Source organism: Xiphophorus couchianus, chromosome 14, assembly GCF_001444195.1.
Source record: "Xiphophorus couchianus chromosome 14, X_couchianus-1.0, whole genome shotgun sequence".
In the NCBI taxonomy this organism is placed as follows: Eukaryota; Metazoa; Chordata; class Actinopteri; order Cyprinodontiformes; family Poeciliidae; genus Xiphophorus; species Xiphophorus couchianus.
In genome coordinates, this window is record NC_040241.1 from 13,307,297 (window position 1) to 13,324,650 (window position 17,354).

The following is a 17,354-nucleotide window of genomic DNA, read 5'->3' on the forward strand; positions in this document are numbered from 1 at the left end:
TTGTATGTCATGTTCTTGTAAGACGGGAGGAAGACGAGGAAACTTCAGAGGAGAGGCTGCACCCAGTGATCCGGACGATAACGGTAAAGGAGTTGTTTTTGTTTTTGTAGGCTGAGCAAACCCGACACTTCTCGATCTCTTGCCTCACCCTTCTCTAATCTTCCCTGCACTCATCTTTTGTTATGTAACTGTCACAAGATTGGATGTGCTTGAGGTTGCTTGGGTGCTGCAGTTAATGGAACCTGTGGGAGGTCAAAGGCAAGAGAGGGCTAGAACAAAATGGAGAGGCTGCTCCGGCAAGTCTTGAAACAGATCGAGGACTTTTCTGCCTGTCTTGCTGTCCAATAACTAAATTGCCCTAATTTTAATTCCAAAAAGCATGAGAAATATAACATGGAATGATACAAGCAGTCAGGTGTAGGGGATATGAAGCGCTTTAGCTCAATTACTGACAATTCTAGCTTCCAACTTACCCTGACAAACCAGGCTTTAAGCAACCCCAAGGCAATCATCTGTGTCCTTATCAGCTCTAACAATACTATTGATGTTGCAGCTGGGTAACTGCAGCTCCAGAGAACATGGTACACACCAAGTGGTAAGCCACATAGGGACATTTCAATCCACTGGGACAGTCTGTACCAGCTCATCCTACATTAGTGTATTGATTGGTGATGTTTTACTTTATTGACATAAACACTGTTTTAAATGCCTCCTTTCTAATGTCTAGGGAAACAAGTTAGTTGAATTATCTTCTTGTTCTTCTAATGACAGGGTATATTTTTTATGTAATTATAGCTGAGGTGATAGAGAGCTGGTTTATTGCAGTTTTTACTGTTAAACAACATATCTTGTTTCTGTAAACTTAATCTAGCAAGTTTAAAGAAAATCTAGCAAGTTTAAAGATGTATTGACACATGTAGGCTGGAAGAAATCGAGAAAATATGTTATCATTTTTAATCAAATACATTTAAAAACACTTTAAAGGTATTGTGCATGAGCAGCATTGGCCATGTGACTCATAAGTCGTTTATACAAAATTAAGTCACACATTTTGTTAACAAACGTAAATGACTAAAATTAAAATGAATATTTGTTCTCGTTTCAACCCTGGCCACAACCCTGCATTTAGTTCTGGATTTTGACTGGACTCCTTAATTTAAAAATTTCTTTCCATCTAGCTTCCCATCAACTTCTCATTAGCATGGACAGGGAAGAACCCCTACAACATTTTGCTATCACTGCCATTTTTAAGTATGAAGATGTTATGTTTTAGGATGATGTGAAGAGTTAGTTTTGCCCAAAAAAGTTACGTTTTTGTGTCATCTATCCGGGGCTAATAATATACATGTTTTCTATACTTTGAATTGTAAAGAATTTGTCCACATATAGATGTCTACTGATGCCTAAATGCAATTGAAAGATCTGAGCTTGACTAACCGAAAGTGATTTTCACGGTATGACCTAAAAAGTGCGATTTTCAAGATCTTAATGTGTATTTGGCTGACCTAAAGTAGGCGTGAAGAAATATATTTATATACAGTGCTTGGATAGTACTGTTTCAAGCTAAATGTTTCTTCCTGTTTCAACACTTTTCGTACAGCACTTTGGTCTCACAAAGTACAACAATACCGACAACTAGGGTTCCTAAGGTTCCAGTTCAACCACAAACATAACAATACTCTTCTTGGAATCACTTCTGGACCGATTTACACTGTAAAAATGTAACAAGAAAAACAAAAGAAGCCTCATGTTAAATTATTACTCCTTAAATTTGGAAGACAGACTCATTTGATTGTGATTTTAAACTTACGTAACCTAATTTGAGGTTTGGAAAACACACATCTGAAATAACCAATTTGATGTTAAATTAGCACCTTATTTGGATTAAATTTTCAAATTTCAGGCAGCATCAAATAGCCAGTAAAAGGTTTCTGGTGTTTTCAACAGTATATTTGACAATTAGGTCATCATCAAACTGATATGGATACATTTGAAAACATAAACTTGTCATCATCTTTCTTTGATATTTAATTCTCCCAGTGTGTCTTGTGTTTGGAGCGTTTCTTGAAATCCTTTTGGCTGCTTTGTTCTGTTTTTGTTCATTGTACAACAGCAGGAGGTCTTTCAAATCCATTTTGGAGCTTGGGAACATTGTTTACAGAAATTTGTTGCTCAGCAGTGCGAATATTCACATCATTCTCGTTCTAGCTATTTTGTTTGGTCCTTTTAAGCTCTGAAACATTTGAGTGAAACGTCACAAGTTGTATGAGCTCATGAATGGTGAATGATTATGTTTGTACAGAAAATAAAAGTATGTCTAATCAAAGTATTGATTATAGTTTTGGCTCCACTAAATGTTAGTAGTGATGAAATTTGGATTTCTATACATTGGTTTTGTAAAACAATGTCAAGAGCAAATAATAGAAACATTTTTAAAACCATTTTAACATTAATTAGCAATTAGCCTTGTTAGCATAACTTGGTGTAACAACTTATTTTCTAGATTTTAAAATTTCCTACATTGTATCAAATTTTGTCACCAGTTTACCAACATTTCCTCATCCAATTTGACCAAAAGCAGATTAAATGTTCAAAAGGATAAAAAAAAGTCAACATTTTGTAGGTCATTTAGCCGTTCCGTTTGCTGAAGTTTCTTGTCCAACATTAAAGTGTTTGTTGGACAAGTGTTTGTTCCTCAGCTGCTGTTGCTCTAAGAATATAAAATAAGATTCACCACTCTAAATGATTGCACAAAATATGTAACAAAAAACTGTGTTGTATTTTCGTAGTAAATACAAAAGAGGCCCTGCGAAGCAACACACTGTTCAGTGGACTTCTATTTTAAATTGTGAATGTATGCCTAAACCTCCTTAGAATAAAATATGTCTATATGGACTTGAGACTTGTGTGATATGGAACGTTTTATGAGATTGAATGTATGTGGAAATCATTGAGTCAAATAACGCAAAAAATAAAATCTTTTGTTCAGAAAACCGTGTAAATATAAAGCAATAAGCTGTTCTCTTCACTTTCTCTAGTGATATTGAATAGTAAGGTACATTAAATATTATGCAACTTTGTGCAAATATAAATCAAATGTGGAGTATGCTTATCCTTTTCTGCTTCTCGTTCTTTTTATCTTTGAATTATGAGATGTGAATACAGAGATTCAGATAACTGGATAATATCATTTTTTTATTACTGTGCATTTACTTTATTGCGGAAAAACACATTAGAAGATTTCATCATGATCACAGTCAATGTTTTCAGTACAAAGCATGTTATGTTTTGTTGAGCTTACCTACAGTTATTTCCAGGTAATCTGCTTGATTTAGTTGTTTTTCTAAATATCAAGTCGCATTAAATAACATCCGACACTGGACAGATCCTCTTGCCTCTGAAAGAACATCTCATCGAAGCGCTTTAGCTTGTATGTGGGGGGTGACTGTTGATGTGTTTGCCGTTTCTATGGCGACCTCCATCATAAGACAATAATGAAAACTCTCCGAGGCCATCAGGGTGCAGAAACAGTGCATGTCCTCAGCATTTCAGCCTTACGTGGGGCTCAGAGGAGTTACACAACCTGACGTTCTCCCTCAGAACGTTTCTCTCCTGCATCATCTGAGGGCTTCAGAGACTGGCAAAGATTGGGGCTTGCTAGCAAAGGGATGACACACGGAATGACAAAACTCCCAGTGTCTGTCTGTCAGGCTTGGTCTTTATCCGACTGACATTTGCTGGCTCAGGCTCATCCAGGCTCTAGAGAAAGCCAGGGATAAGAGTCAGACACAGATGGCTTTTTTTCCCCCCTGAATTTTGTTGAGCACAAGATTTATAATGGAAAAAAATGTTCCCAAATCCACATCCTGTTTTTACCAACTCTCAGAAATATAACTGAGACTTGCTATGATTTAGACACCTAGGAGTTATCTCCTGCAATATTCATACCTCTTGAACTTTTGTTACATTTTTGTTGTGCAACAAACTTCAGTTTGTATACACTTTGGTGAGGTGTAAGAAAAATATGTTGTTTTCAATATATACAGTACAGACCAAAAGTTTGGACACACCTTCTAATTCAATGTGTTTTCTTTATTTTCATGACTATTTATAAGGCAAGAAATCCCACTTATTAACCTGACAGGACACACCTATGAAGTGAAAACCATTTCAGGTGACTACCTTTTGAAGCTCATCAAGAAAATGCAGAGTGTGTGCAAAGCAGTAATCACAGCAAAAGGTTGCTACTTTGAAGAAACTAGAATATAAGGGGTATTTTCAGTTGTTTTACACTTTTTTGTTTAGTGCATATTTCCACATGTGTTATTCATAGTTTTGATGCCTTCAGTGTGAATCTACAATGTCAATAGTCATGAAAATAAAGGAAACTCATTGAATTAAAAGGTGTGTCCAAACTTTTGGTCTGTACTGTATATTTGAAAAAATCTATAAATTGTAGAGCACATTTGTCAAGAGCTCATCTGTATTAAAAAAAAACATTTAGAAATTTTGAATTTAGTTCTGTGAAAAGAGCCACCACTACATTTAACAGTTTGTCAATTGCAAAATACTTAAAGATCCAACCAAAGCATTAAGAGTTGCTTGAAACCAGGCTTTTTTTGGGGCGGGGGGGCACACAGCAACCTACAGAAATATCAATTACAGATGAAAAGCTCCTTGTTACTCCTCACATAAAATCCAGTGGGTGCATTAAATAAATTGAGTCCATAGAGAACCAGTTGAGGTGGTTCGGGCATTTGATCGAGATGCTTCTTCTCTTTGTATGTTCTCCAATCATTTCCTACTTTGGGGAGAGCCAAGTAAGAACTCTCTAGATTAGAGGAACAATTCATCCCCTCTGGTCTGGGTAAATGCCTTGGGATGTCTTACAATGAGCTGGAGTGGGATGTCGAGGTGATGTTGGAGAACATTAGTGAATAAACAGCTTCATGAAGACCAAGGATATAAAGTTAAAGCAGAGTTTTGTTGTAAATCAATATCCCAGGTGGGAATATATCAAGTTGGGAAGATTTGGAAGGATGGATGGACCTGAAAAAAGTTCACCTTCAAGCAGGACGATGACCCTGAAGATATAACCAGAAATAAGTTTAAAACTGATGTATTAGAATGGTCCAGTCAAAGTCTAGAAACACTACAAAATTAATGTTCACAGATTCTCTCCATCCAAACTGACTGAGCTTGAGCTATTCTGTAAAGGACGAAGGTTACAAATGTCTGTCTTTACATGTGAGTACAGCTGGTCAAGACATGTTGCTAAGACCTGTAGCTGTAGATTAGAGATGGCTTCACAAAGTATTTTCTAAAGAAAGCTTAAACAGACTTTCAAGATATATAAAAAACGTAAAAGCACTCTCTGCTGACCTAAGCTATTAGTGATTAAGTCTTGGTAGGGGTGTTGTAACTGAGGAGATGTTCCCTGTATTCTGAGTGAGTCAAAAGAACAATTCAAGACTGCCTTGTGCCATTTAAAACTGATGAGCCAGAGCCAGCATGAAGGAGGAGAGGGGAGGTGTAGGTGTTAAATTGATTGGCGAGAGAAAAAAGCATCTGCTTTGCAATCGCTTAGCAGTTGCCTCAGAAGCAAGCCTGCCTTTGTTTCCAAACAAGAATACCCACTTCTGTGCCGAGGAGTGTCGCCTTTGAAAGAGGGAAAGAAATTGTTGCATAAGAAACATTTAAAGACTTCTTTTTTTTACCCTTTTTTGCAGCTTTCCAAAACCTTGATCTATTTTTTTTTCCATTACCACCTCAACTCTGTTTTTTTCACCTCTGTTCTTCAGCCAGTTCAGAGTTATTATGTGGGCAGAGAACAAAAGACAAAGGATACGGTGTTAAAGTCAGCAGCTGATCCAATGACAGTGAGGCGAGATGGTCTCAGGTGTACCCGCTTCTCAAGTAGCACTTCAGGTTAAGAAAGGTTGTGATTGAGGAGGCCAAGGAGCGAAAAAGAAACTCTGGGGCATCATGGGAGCTTGCATCCTGTGTGACAAGTTCCTCGGTGCGTGCAAACTCCCCGACATCAAGAAAAGCAAAGAGACAGGCGAGCTGAACTCTCCGACCTTCCCAAAAGTGAGACCAGACTTCCATTATGCTGAACAAGCGATTCCTGACTCTGCACTTCTCTTATTGCAGCTAGCTTTAGTGTATTTGTCTCCTGTAAGTAAAATTAGATTTTCAAAGCCTAGTTTTCAAGTTTAATTTACCAGCTGCTAATGAATGCACAAGAAAATCTGAAGAATATAGGCTTGATTAAAAGTTTAGAAAAGGGTTATTTTTTTATTTTTATTTTTTTAGAAATACAGGAAATAAATCAAGGATTTATGACAAACCAATGGCTTCAGTTCAACATCTCCAAGCCGCATGATGAAAATACAGGATTAAATTGATAGCTTATGTAGTTTGTTCCTTTTTTGTTCAAGTCCGGCTTTCCTCACATTCACAATGGCTTCTTTTACTTTACAAAAAAGTTTTGTTTGATTTTGCTGTTCACTGGACTGGAGTTGTTTTTGTTTGGGTTGTCAGTGGAGGTAAAGATTCTGTAATGTATTGAGGATGGTGGACAGCTTGCAGAGAATCATGGATGACTGTTGAGTATGTATGTTTGTATGTCACATGACAAAATCTGAATCCAAGCTTTTCAACCAACAGCTACCACAAAAAAAAAATGACAAACCACTTCTTTAAGTTGTACAATAGTTAGTAAAAACTGTGATTAAAACCAATTATGCTCAGCCAAATAAGTGGGAGTCTCTGACTAGAACAAAAGAGTCATACGATGCTGGGTCTGATGGACTTCATGTTTCCAGTAGACAACAAAGCTTAGGAATACGAACATATTCCTGTTGCTACAATTGGCATTAGTGGAATACGTTTTTTAAATAACAGAATTGTGGATGAGCAATTCTTGTTAAATACAGAAATATTACATAGTTCATCTATTGGGAAAAATCCTGCTAAATAAATTAGCAAAGCCTTGTATCTTGTAGCCTTGTGTTTTTGAAACTTAGTTGGTTTTTAAACCAGGCCGGAATGTGGGGCGCATACAAATTCTCTTTATGTTTCCTTTTAACGATAGAAATTAAGCTTAATTGCATTCTGCTCCTGTAATATTCCTCACACAGCTCATAGCCATTCTTCCATCATTCTTTAAAGTCTAGCTGGCTAATTAATGAAGCTGTCAATCATACAATACATGCAGCACCAAGAGGAGGAAGAAGATTCCTTAATTGGAAAACTCCCTCTTTTCCCTTGGAGAATAACAGTTGAACGTCTTTTATCTGCATCTTCTAGAACTACTTAGAAATTTTCAAGAAGACTGTGGTGAGGAAAGTGCTTTCCATGAAGATCTTTCTCCAGAGCAGCAGATACTTCATGGTGAATAATGGTGGCTGCCAAAGTGGGAGGTTTGAGATTGAAGGTGTTTGGTTTATCATTTTAGATTTAAATGGAGGGCTCTTTTATCTTAGTAAACTTTTTTCACCCTCATAAACTTAGACAACTTTTCTCAGACAACTTTTCTCAAACATTTTTCAGCTTTTATAAGTTGTCTAAATCTATCACAAAAATATTTTTATTTATTTACTGTCATATTTTTTTCCCCGCCAATACATCTGCCTGTTTTGTTTGTTGAAATTGAAAGAACAAGAAGCCTTGCGTACCTTGTAAATAGATCTGCTGGTGCATCTGAACACATCATTATCATGTACCCTACCCTAATAATCCAGGTGACTCAGCCATGATCGATTAGTCCCCAGTTTGTGTCCAGATAGCTACCAAGACTCAACAGTTCTTTGCTCTTGGCCCATCTTGAGGCCCTTTGTGCTGATTCACTGGTACTGTGGAAAGCTCTCCTTGCCCTTAGTGCCTTTCCTGCTCAAGGCTCTGGTCAAGAAACCTCTGCAAGTAACCCCCTGTAGGAGCTAGGTCACTTTCCATCTGGTATACTGAAAGGCGCTGACCAGTCCTATGTATTTGCAGAGCTTCCTCTCAAAAAGTTTCTTCCAAATGCTGACAGATCCAATACCCACAGCATCATAGATCTTCTACTGTATATATTTTTGCCTCCATGTTTATCATGCTTGTTTCACGGCAGACCTGTCTAGATTGTTTGTTTACTCAAAATCTCAATCTTACTCCAATATGCCCGGAGAACAAATTTACAGTTTGTGATGCAGTGGAATTTTTCAAAGTCTACATGTTTACATTTGTGATAGTAGGTATACAAAGCTTTTTTTTATGCTGGCACCCTCATACTGCTGGTTGGCATGCTGCAGAAGGCATTTAATAGTTGTTGTGGAGAATTGGTGTCGTGAAGATGCCACTCTGCTGCTGTTTTCTATCAGAGCTTTTTCCGTGTTCTGATCATTCTGCTCCCGGGGTTAGGGTTAGGGATAGGGTTAGGGTTCCTGGTTCAGGCTAGTGGGCAGAGGCTAAAAGAAACTAACCTCTGTGTCATTTATATTTGTACCCCACAGAAACAGAAAATCATGGTTTTACCAATTAGAATTTTTTTAAATTTTCACCAGCTTAAAGAAACAGAGTGTAGAAAAGCTTCAGCTACATTCATTTTGAAGGAACTTTGCTCTAGGGATTTTGTTAGAAGAAATTATTTAAAAAAAAAAAAAAAATCCCCTATTGAATAAATGCACTCAAAAGGTTGGGATTTTTCAATTTTAATCAGTGTGAGATTATGCTACTGCAATAAAAATTAAAATTAAAATTTAAGGCCTTTTGCACATTTTGGCTATAAATGTGCTCCAAAGTGAATTTCTACTGATCTGTTATTGTGCACAGGACCAGCCGTTTGCTCCCTCACTGCTTCTTTTATTTATTTTTTACTCATGCCCACCCCTCACTCCCTTTGCAGAGTGACATTTATTAATTAAATATGGTGTTCTGCCGCAGGATGAGCTTCCCTTTCTACTATCTCCAGACACTAATAATTACATTGGCATTTAGCTCCATGATAAGCCGACCCTATGGCCTTTATGAAATATTCCCCAGGTCCTAATACTGAGGAAAATATAGACAGATGACAGGCTGTAAATCGATCCATCGGTCTGTCTTCTTGCTTTTTATCTGTGGAGAAGGAGCAGTGTTCATTAGTCTGACAAAAGTGTCTTACCACACCACCTTTTTTAAGCATCACTAAAAGTGAGCTTTGCTCAAAATGCTACTTGGCTATTTTTGTTATTTGGCCTGATAATGACGGTTTAGTACCATTAAGTAAATGCCATCACCCTTTGGTGCCACCTTGATTTATGGTTCTTCTATACTCCATCCTTAAAGTTTAAATAGGTAGTCATGAGCTGGCAGCATGGGAACTATATCATCTGAAACTATGCATATCTCAAGTGAAAACTAGTATTATTGTAGCTCAGTATAATTTGAGGAGTACTGCTATGCCAGAGGTATGGGTTAACTCACACACAGGATATTTTCTTTGTCCTAGATCCTTGGGATTTCCATTGTAAAGATTTCAGTGAGGTTTTGGAGCAGTTGAAGAACACACAGTCTTTAACACATGGACTGATGAAACATTTGCTCCTGGTTTGTGTCTTAATTAGAAATGTCCAGATAGAATCTGGTTTTATTGAATATCTTACATTATCTACAGTGTTTGCATTTTTTTTTAAAGGCATCATCTTTGATGAATGGATTACAGGTGTCAGTATATTCCAAGGTTATAAAAGTCATAGTTTGAGACAGTCAGTTTTACATGGTACCATTGTTATGGTAGTGCTGGGGTAGAAATTGTCAAATGTCAAGGTGGTCTAATAATCTATGCATATTTAGCAGCATTGGGAATACTTGTATTTCATTTTGTAAATTGGAAATACCTTGATTCCACAAAATTGCTCGACCTTACTAATGTTAGCAAATTGTAAGAATTTTATACGGACATCCAGCAAGATGTATTACATCCAGTAATACATCTTACTGGAGTAAGATGTATTTTGCCTCTGCATATAGAAATACAATGTTGCATTTAAAATTTGATATTTTGAAGTCAAGTCTCGGTAACGGTCGTCTTTTACATGGTCAAACTAATTATCTCTCATGCCCTGGAAACACACACAGCAGCTTTAATATGCAAAGAAAGTTGCAGGAACAAACTGTCAACCTCACTTATTCTACATCAGATTAAGTGAAAATGTCCAAAAAGCTTTCAGAATATTAAGTTTGATTAGCCTTTACATAATTACTTTGCCTTAGGTGGCCTAATCAGCACTTTGCAAGATCATTATGTGGCTTATCACCATTAGCTCATTCAAAGGACACTTCAGTAATAATTACTGTACATAATGATTTTGCTTGTAAAAATCTCTAATGCATTAGTAAGTTTCAAGGAGTTGTCTGGTCTTATTTTATTTTCTCAAAAATGGGATTATTAAGAGCTAAAAAAGAAAACAACTGTATGATCAAAGTTATGTGATGCTGTGGGCCTGTTTCTCTTTCAATTGTAATCCTGTCATTTAACCAGGTATAAAGAAGGTCTGTGTGTATTAAAAGGTTTCTTCCAGTGAAGGTGTATGTTCAGGTCCTGGAAAACACTTTTATTTACTACCAATATTTATATTTAATTCCAGAAGCAGATCCTTGGTATGCTTCTTTTGAAAGAGCCTCCAACAGAAACCCCATTTTTCTATGATGGTCTCATGAAGAGGATGTTCAGCATTGTTGAGGAAAATTGTGGAGAAATTTGCTGTAATATGAATCTAAATCTCAAGTACATCTCAAGGGCAGTGTTTTCATTTTAACATAAGACTTAAATTGAAATGATTTAATCTTTTTTGTATTTATTTATTTATTTATCCTCACCTTATCTCTAAGCCTGAGTCCACCCACTCTGGGGAAAAAGCTCATTTCAGCATCCTGTTTCTGAGATCTTGTTCTATCTGCCAAGATCCAAATCTCATAGGTGAGGGTCAGAACACGTTTAGGCTCTGCTTCTTCTTCAGACCAGAACATTTTAAGTAGTATCCAGTAATACTAATTCTCTGTTGTTTTATTAGTTCTTTTTAGTGTCTAGAATATCTCTTAATGTAAATCTTAATAAGCTTAGTTGGTTAAAAGTCTAAAATGCTAGTTAGAACAGATATTCCAAAGAAAATTTGTGAATTGAGGACCTAGGCTTGCTTCCAAATTATACAATAAATGAGTATCATTGATCACTGATGCATTTGCTTAGCATTTTGTGTCGTCTTTCTCTTGAGTCCTGAGTGACTTACTACTAGATCGCCTAATAATCTGTACCTTTCCTTTGACATTCTGCCTTTTATTAACCAGCTGCTGGGGGAATTTAATTACTTGTGTGATGATGAATGAACAGTAACTCAATCTCGATATTGTCCATTGTTTTGTCTCAAAGCTACATACAAATTTGCACGTTTTTGATGTGATGATCCCCTCCCACTTTGGAGACTCAATGCAAACACAACCAGGGCCATCGCTAGCCGGGTCCTTCAGTGCCAAAAGGCTTATTGTTTGGTTAGTTTCTGAGGAATTCTGGAATAGGAAAAATGCTAACAAACTGGTTTTGTTTTACTACCTTTGCTGGCATAGTCAGTAATGCTTTCACCATGTATCTGAATATGGGGGGGGGATGGCCATTTTGTGAACAGTCATTGTTTTTTTGTTTTGTTTTGTTTTTGTTTTTCTGCACTTACTGATTGCCTGGTCATTTTTGGAATGAAACCTCAAATGTCTGTGTCAATTATTGTCCCTCTGTGCCAAAAAAGTTGCATGTTGAAGAAATAATCAAAAAATAAGACCAGTTGAAGTTAAGAATCTTTTTCAGACCATAAAGTAGAGAAAGGAGGAAAAATAGACAGCGTTGACAGAAAGACAGACAATTAAAAGCAGCAGTCAGCACAGCAGCAAGCACCCAATCTTTCCTGAAATCCTTTGCTTCTCCTTAAAGTGTGCTGTAGTTCACCTTCAGTAGTCTACATTGTCTGGTGAGCTTTTCACACTAAACATCCACATACCTATGACTAAAGATCACCTATTTTTTCAGATTCTTACACAAAAATAGATTTCACCAACAAGTGCCAAAAACTCTGACTGTGTGAACCCTGTTTGGTGATTAAAAAGAACACAGCATAAGGGACTTTCAGACTGGCTTTAATTCCTGAGACAGGGGAATTAGAGCAAGTGTGCTTCTCCTCTGCAGTCTGTGCTCTTATACCAATACTGTGTGGGAGACATAATATTTTCACTTGTGTGGGCTCATGGTAATAGATGTCTCATCTCTTTGTTTGTGCTGTTTCCACATATTTGCAAGGTGATACATTTCATAACAGACTGGAAACCCGACATTCTCATGCCAGGTAGATATAAGTAATATTTGTGCAGCTGTGCCTCTGGAACTATCTGGCTCTATCAAATAACATATTTGTAACCATGTTATTTGGTCTTTCGTCTCCTGTAAGGCAGTATTTTTGCATAATGTTTTATCTGCCTCTGTGTTAGTTTGACACTATAAAGTGTCGAGCTCATTCCTCAGAACCGTTTTCACACGTTGAGTTACATCTATTCAAACTGCACCAGGGAGGCAGTTTATAGACCAAGGTGAGTCATTACAAGCATTTATTTTAGGCAGTGGAATTTATTCAGTATAGTTTGTGTACTGGTTTTATTATACTTATATTTTAATAGGGGGATATAATAGAATATAGTGGCTTCTATAGTTCTCCACACTGTAACTTCAAAGGATGCTAACATGTCACACTGTGTGAGCAAGATGGTTTAAAAATTCTTGAAATTAACTCTTGTCAAATATTTGTTTTTAGAGCTAAGGGTGTTAAGGCAAGGCCTGACAATTAGAAGAAATACATTTTGCAGACTGTCACTGTAAAAAATGTATTAAACTCTTAATTTAGCAAAATTACTAATGCATACAGCTACTCACAATACAAAAGAAGGTGGAATATGTGCTGTAGCCATTTCTAAAAGTTTGAATAAAATAACACTCAATCAACATCAAATTTGTAGTGTTATTTTGAATAAGAAGAAAAAAAGCAGGACGCTGAACTGCAGGAGAAAATTGTTTAAAATAGGATTCAGGAGAGGTTAAGAGGAGAGAAAAGTGGGAAAGTAAAAGCCACATTCACTCTAGTGCCTTCTTGTTCTCTTCTAGTCTCTAAATTGATGCCCTCATTTTCCCCCCTGCATCATCTAAGGCCCAGTTTACTCTCTGTCACTTTGTACAAAGAAAAACCAAACTCCAAACCCTTGAAATTGAAATTGAGATGGGTGCTAAAGAGGATGAGCTCAGACATATGAAGGGTGAAGTTTTATGCATGTATTAGTGTTGTGTTGGGAAGATGGCTGTTTTGATTGTGTTTTAATACTGTGATATTTTTATTTAATAAACCTGAATATTCTTTGATAACTACATTGATAAAAAATAAAAGTTTTCTTTGTTAAAAAAAAAGTATTTTAAAGGTCTCAAATTTAAGTTGTCAAAACCTGCAAGAACCCTGCAAACAACTCCTGGTAAAATTGTTTTGTGTTTTTTCAATAATTGAACAAAAATTATTTAGCACTGCTTTAGTCACAATTAAGATCTTCTTTTCAATTTTGAACTAATTTGTGTTAACCACCTGTTGGAAATATTGTCAGATATTTTTGATTAGAACCCAACATACTGAGCAAATAAAGATTTATTTCAAAAACCTGCTAAATAAGTATCATGAACAGTTTAGTTACAGTCTAAAAGAAGATTTCAATCTGCCTGATGCCAAGAAAAAAAAAACTGTCAAGCCAGTGAGATGAGTTCAATCATTTTAATGGTGAGATTTATTAAAAGTAATGTTAATGGTAGCACATCAGAACAAATCAAAGTAAATAGAGTTTTTGTGTTTCTTCTGAGAAAAACACATTTAGTCCAAAATCTAATTTCCTGTTTATATCTCTCCACCCGCCTTAGGTGGAGGTTGTTTTATTTATACTCAGGTAAATTTGTTCTGCAGCCAGAAAGCAGCTTGGCACATCAATTTCAAAACAGCAAACATAGTGCAAAGAAATTTAAATGGAATAGACATGTGGTAGAAAGGATACCCTGAACATCAATAATAGATAAGAATATAAAAACATGTCCAATGTGTTTAAAACAAGTTTCAAAATCTCTGTAAAAGCACATTTTTTAGTGTTAGGTTTCAGGCGTTAATATTAAAGTTAGTAAAAATGTCTGCTTTATTTATCTCATGTACAGCAGCAAGAACAAAGTTGTTGTTTTTGTTTTACTGATGTATTCTGCATTTAGGGAGTGGAAACCTCCATCATATCTACAGCTCCATCCATCTGATTTACCCACCCAATATGTAAGTTATCAGGAACAGTTGTGCTCTCAAGTTTTCTTACTCTGGAAAATTTTATTTTTAGAGATCATAAATGATAACACAAAAAAAAAACTTTCTTTTAATAATTTTTAGTGATTGATTGAAGAGATTTATTATTAAACAACTTTGATTGCTTTTTCTAAGTCATTATAGCTGAAAGTAGACTAAGTTTCACATAGACTAGTCCCTACCTTTTATTTACCATTTTAACATTAGTGACAGTTTGCATTCTATTGTAATGAGGCACTTATAGATCTTATTTGTTAAATACTCCCATTCTCCTTGGGGAAAAAAACTTTCCAGTTCTTGTGTATTCCTGTCTGAGCCTGACTTTTCAGATTTTGCTGATGTGTTTCAAAAATACTGAGTTTAGGAGACTGCTATGGTCACTTGATAACCTTTATGTTTTTATTTCTACCGCATCTAAAACAAGTTGGCATAACTTTGGATCAACATTATTAGCTTTTTCTTCTTTTGCTTTCTTTTGGTTTGTTATTTTGTTTGTATTTCCTTTTAAATCCTGTAATCCTGTGTGTCTTGTCTCTATGCTGCTGTAACTGCGAAATAATTTCCCTGCTGGGATGAATAAAGTAATTCTATTCTATTTTATTCTATGTTTGGGTTTTATTTTCCTTAAATATCAAGCAGTTTTCCTGTTAATTGAGACATGGACGAGTTAGTATTTCTGAATGTGGCTTGGTTTCTGCAGAATGTGGCTTTAAAATTGACTTGGACAGGAAAAGGATGACTGATGAACATCGATGATACAGATACATATGCTGTGAGGATGTGAAACCAAGCCATCTTTGTACAACCTCAACCGAGATTGTCAAAAGGGATGAAGGGGCTGCTTTCAAGAATTCACAACTAAATCCTCAAAAAGTGAACATTAGCTTCGAGCGACACTCCTGTTCAGCTCAGTGTTTTTTCTTTAACATCCCATTTCAGTTTGTCTTTGACTGAGAGGCACACAGGAACTTGATGCCATTTAAGTTTGTGATGATTCAGTGGACCTGCCTTCGAGTCTACATGTCCAAATTCACAGTTGTGTTTATTAGCTTAGCCTAATTGTGCGTGGTATCTAAAGGTCAGTGCCTGCTGTGATGTATAACTCCCAGTATGGCTTCCAGGTGTCACCGTTTCCATTGAATAAACTCTGAAAACTGTTCCGGTTTCCACCCAACTGCTGCCATCTTTCCCCCTCAGTGTGCAGCAGTGTTACATTTTCTTAAATTTTCGTTTCTCTGTTATTTATGTCCTTCCACACCATCCTGACACTGATGGGCATCTACTGATACACACCGCCTGAGTGACTTCTATTTCAGCTGGCAAAAGGCTGCAGATTAATTTGCTTGTCAGTTCTTTTCCCCCTGCGGAAAACCGTTTGTGTCGAGACGGGAAGAATGATATGCATGTCCTCTGGTGAATTAAAAGATGCTGACTATTACTGCAGAAACGCTCTTCTTGATTAATAGTTTGCTTTCTATAAGCTTAAAGTTCACTTTGGGGCTCTAAAGGTATGTTTAAAGAGAAGGACATTTGAGCAGGTTGAGCAGAATTGATATTAACTGGAGAGTTTATCAGTTATGCAATATATGTTTTCTTTTTTAATAAACTAATACCTTTGCAGGCAGTCTGCACAAAAGACCCTGATATTGATGTTTGTACAAGGACTCTTAACATTAAACCGTTTAGATGAAAGCTTAGGCATACATTAAGGCCCAGTCAAAGCCTTCTACTAACAGGTTTCCCAAGTTGTCTCTTGGTAAGCTTGGAATGTCCTTTTGTGATTTATTTGAGGTCTGTATAGGTATGGAAACAATAAAACTGAGGGTTTGAAATTGGTTTTCCAGACTTGTTTCTCCTTTTCTATTTTCCAAAGAAAAAAAGCAGCAATGACACTTAATATTGCAGACATTTACATGTTTAAACAGATTTGTATTTACATGGCATTCTTTATCTTTAGTTTACAATATCACAGCTTGATTGAAACATATTTTTCATTTGTTTTTTGATTTACTAAATAGGCATACATACTGTACGTCTGCTGAATAAGTCAATTAACAAATATGCCACATATATTCAACAAATAACAAGGGCAATTACAACATTTAACATTACACTTAAATTGCATTCTTCTTCTTCTACACAATTATGGCACACTTTGAGTTGAGCTGTCCCCCAAAAATCCCAATATATTACATTGAAATTTGTGTATGTAAAGATAGAAATTATGAGAAAATTCATGAGGAATGAATAGTTTTGCAGGGCACTGACTTTAAACCACATACACTGGCTGTAAATCACTTCAGTAGGTGAAATTAAAGAGATTCTTTTCTATTAATGGTTGTATTTAGATGATTTAACAGTTTTTATTTATTTATTAAAAAAATTGTACTTTTACAACCAGACTTTGCTGGGTGGAGGCCACCAAATGGATCTGAGCAAGTTTCAAAACACCCTCTGGGACGTCCTAATACGAGGCGATGGCTACAAGGTAAGATCAAACACTTTTATCTCAAACTTTCATTGTTTTCATTTGGTTGGTTCTTTGTTGGATTATACAAACGTGAAGCTCTCTTGCAATTGTATTGAACATTATGACAATTTGTAAATGCTCAAAAATTTAAATTTTATTGAGATTTATTGATTTGTCACTGGTCCACATTAACTGTGCAGAAAACATTTTCTTCTATTGGAGTAGCAAAAGCTCAAGAAAAAAATGCTCACCTTTACTCAATGGAGAATAAAGGCATTCCCAGTTTTTACTGATGCTTTCTAAATGAGTTTGTAAAAACTGATGTCTTTACAAAATGTCAGGTACTATCAGGATTTCTTTTCAAATAATTAAAGTAGCCAGTGTTAAAGAAATTGCTGATTGCTCTGTACATGTCTTTGCACACTGCCGCAGCACAATCGTCATAAATGAGCAGCTGAAAGAAAAAAAGAAGACAAAAATGGTACTTTAATCCTCTTTAAGCAACTGAA

General features: G+C 36.1%; 1 protein-coding gene across 1 annotated transcript in view; it reads left to right on the forward strand.

Annotated features, from left to right (window-relative positions):
• Window positions 1-17,354, forward strand: part of LOC114157421 (glucosidase 2 subunit beta-like) — a 152,861-nt gene that overhangs the window by 35,969 nt on the left and 99,538 nt on the right. The window contains exon 9 of the mRNA XM_028038366.1: window positions 16,777-16,863. Coding sequence (XP_027894167.1) covers window positions 16,777-16,863 — 87 coding nt within the window. The remainder of the gene's footprint in view (window positions 1-16,776; window positions 16,864-17,354) is intronic.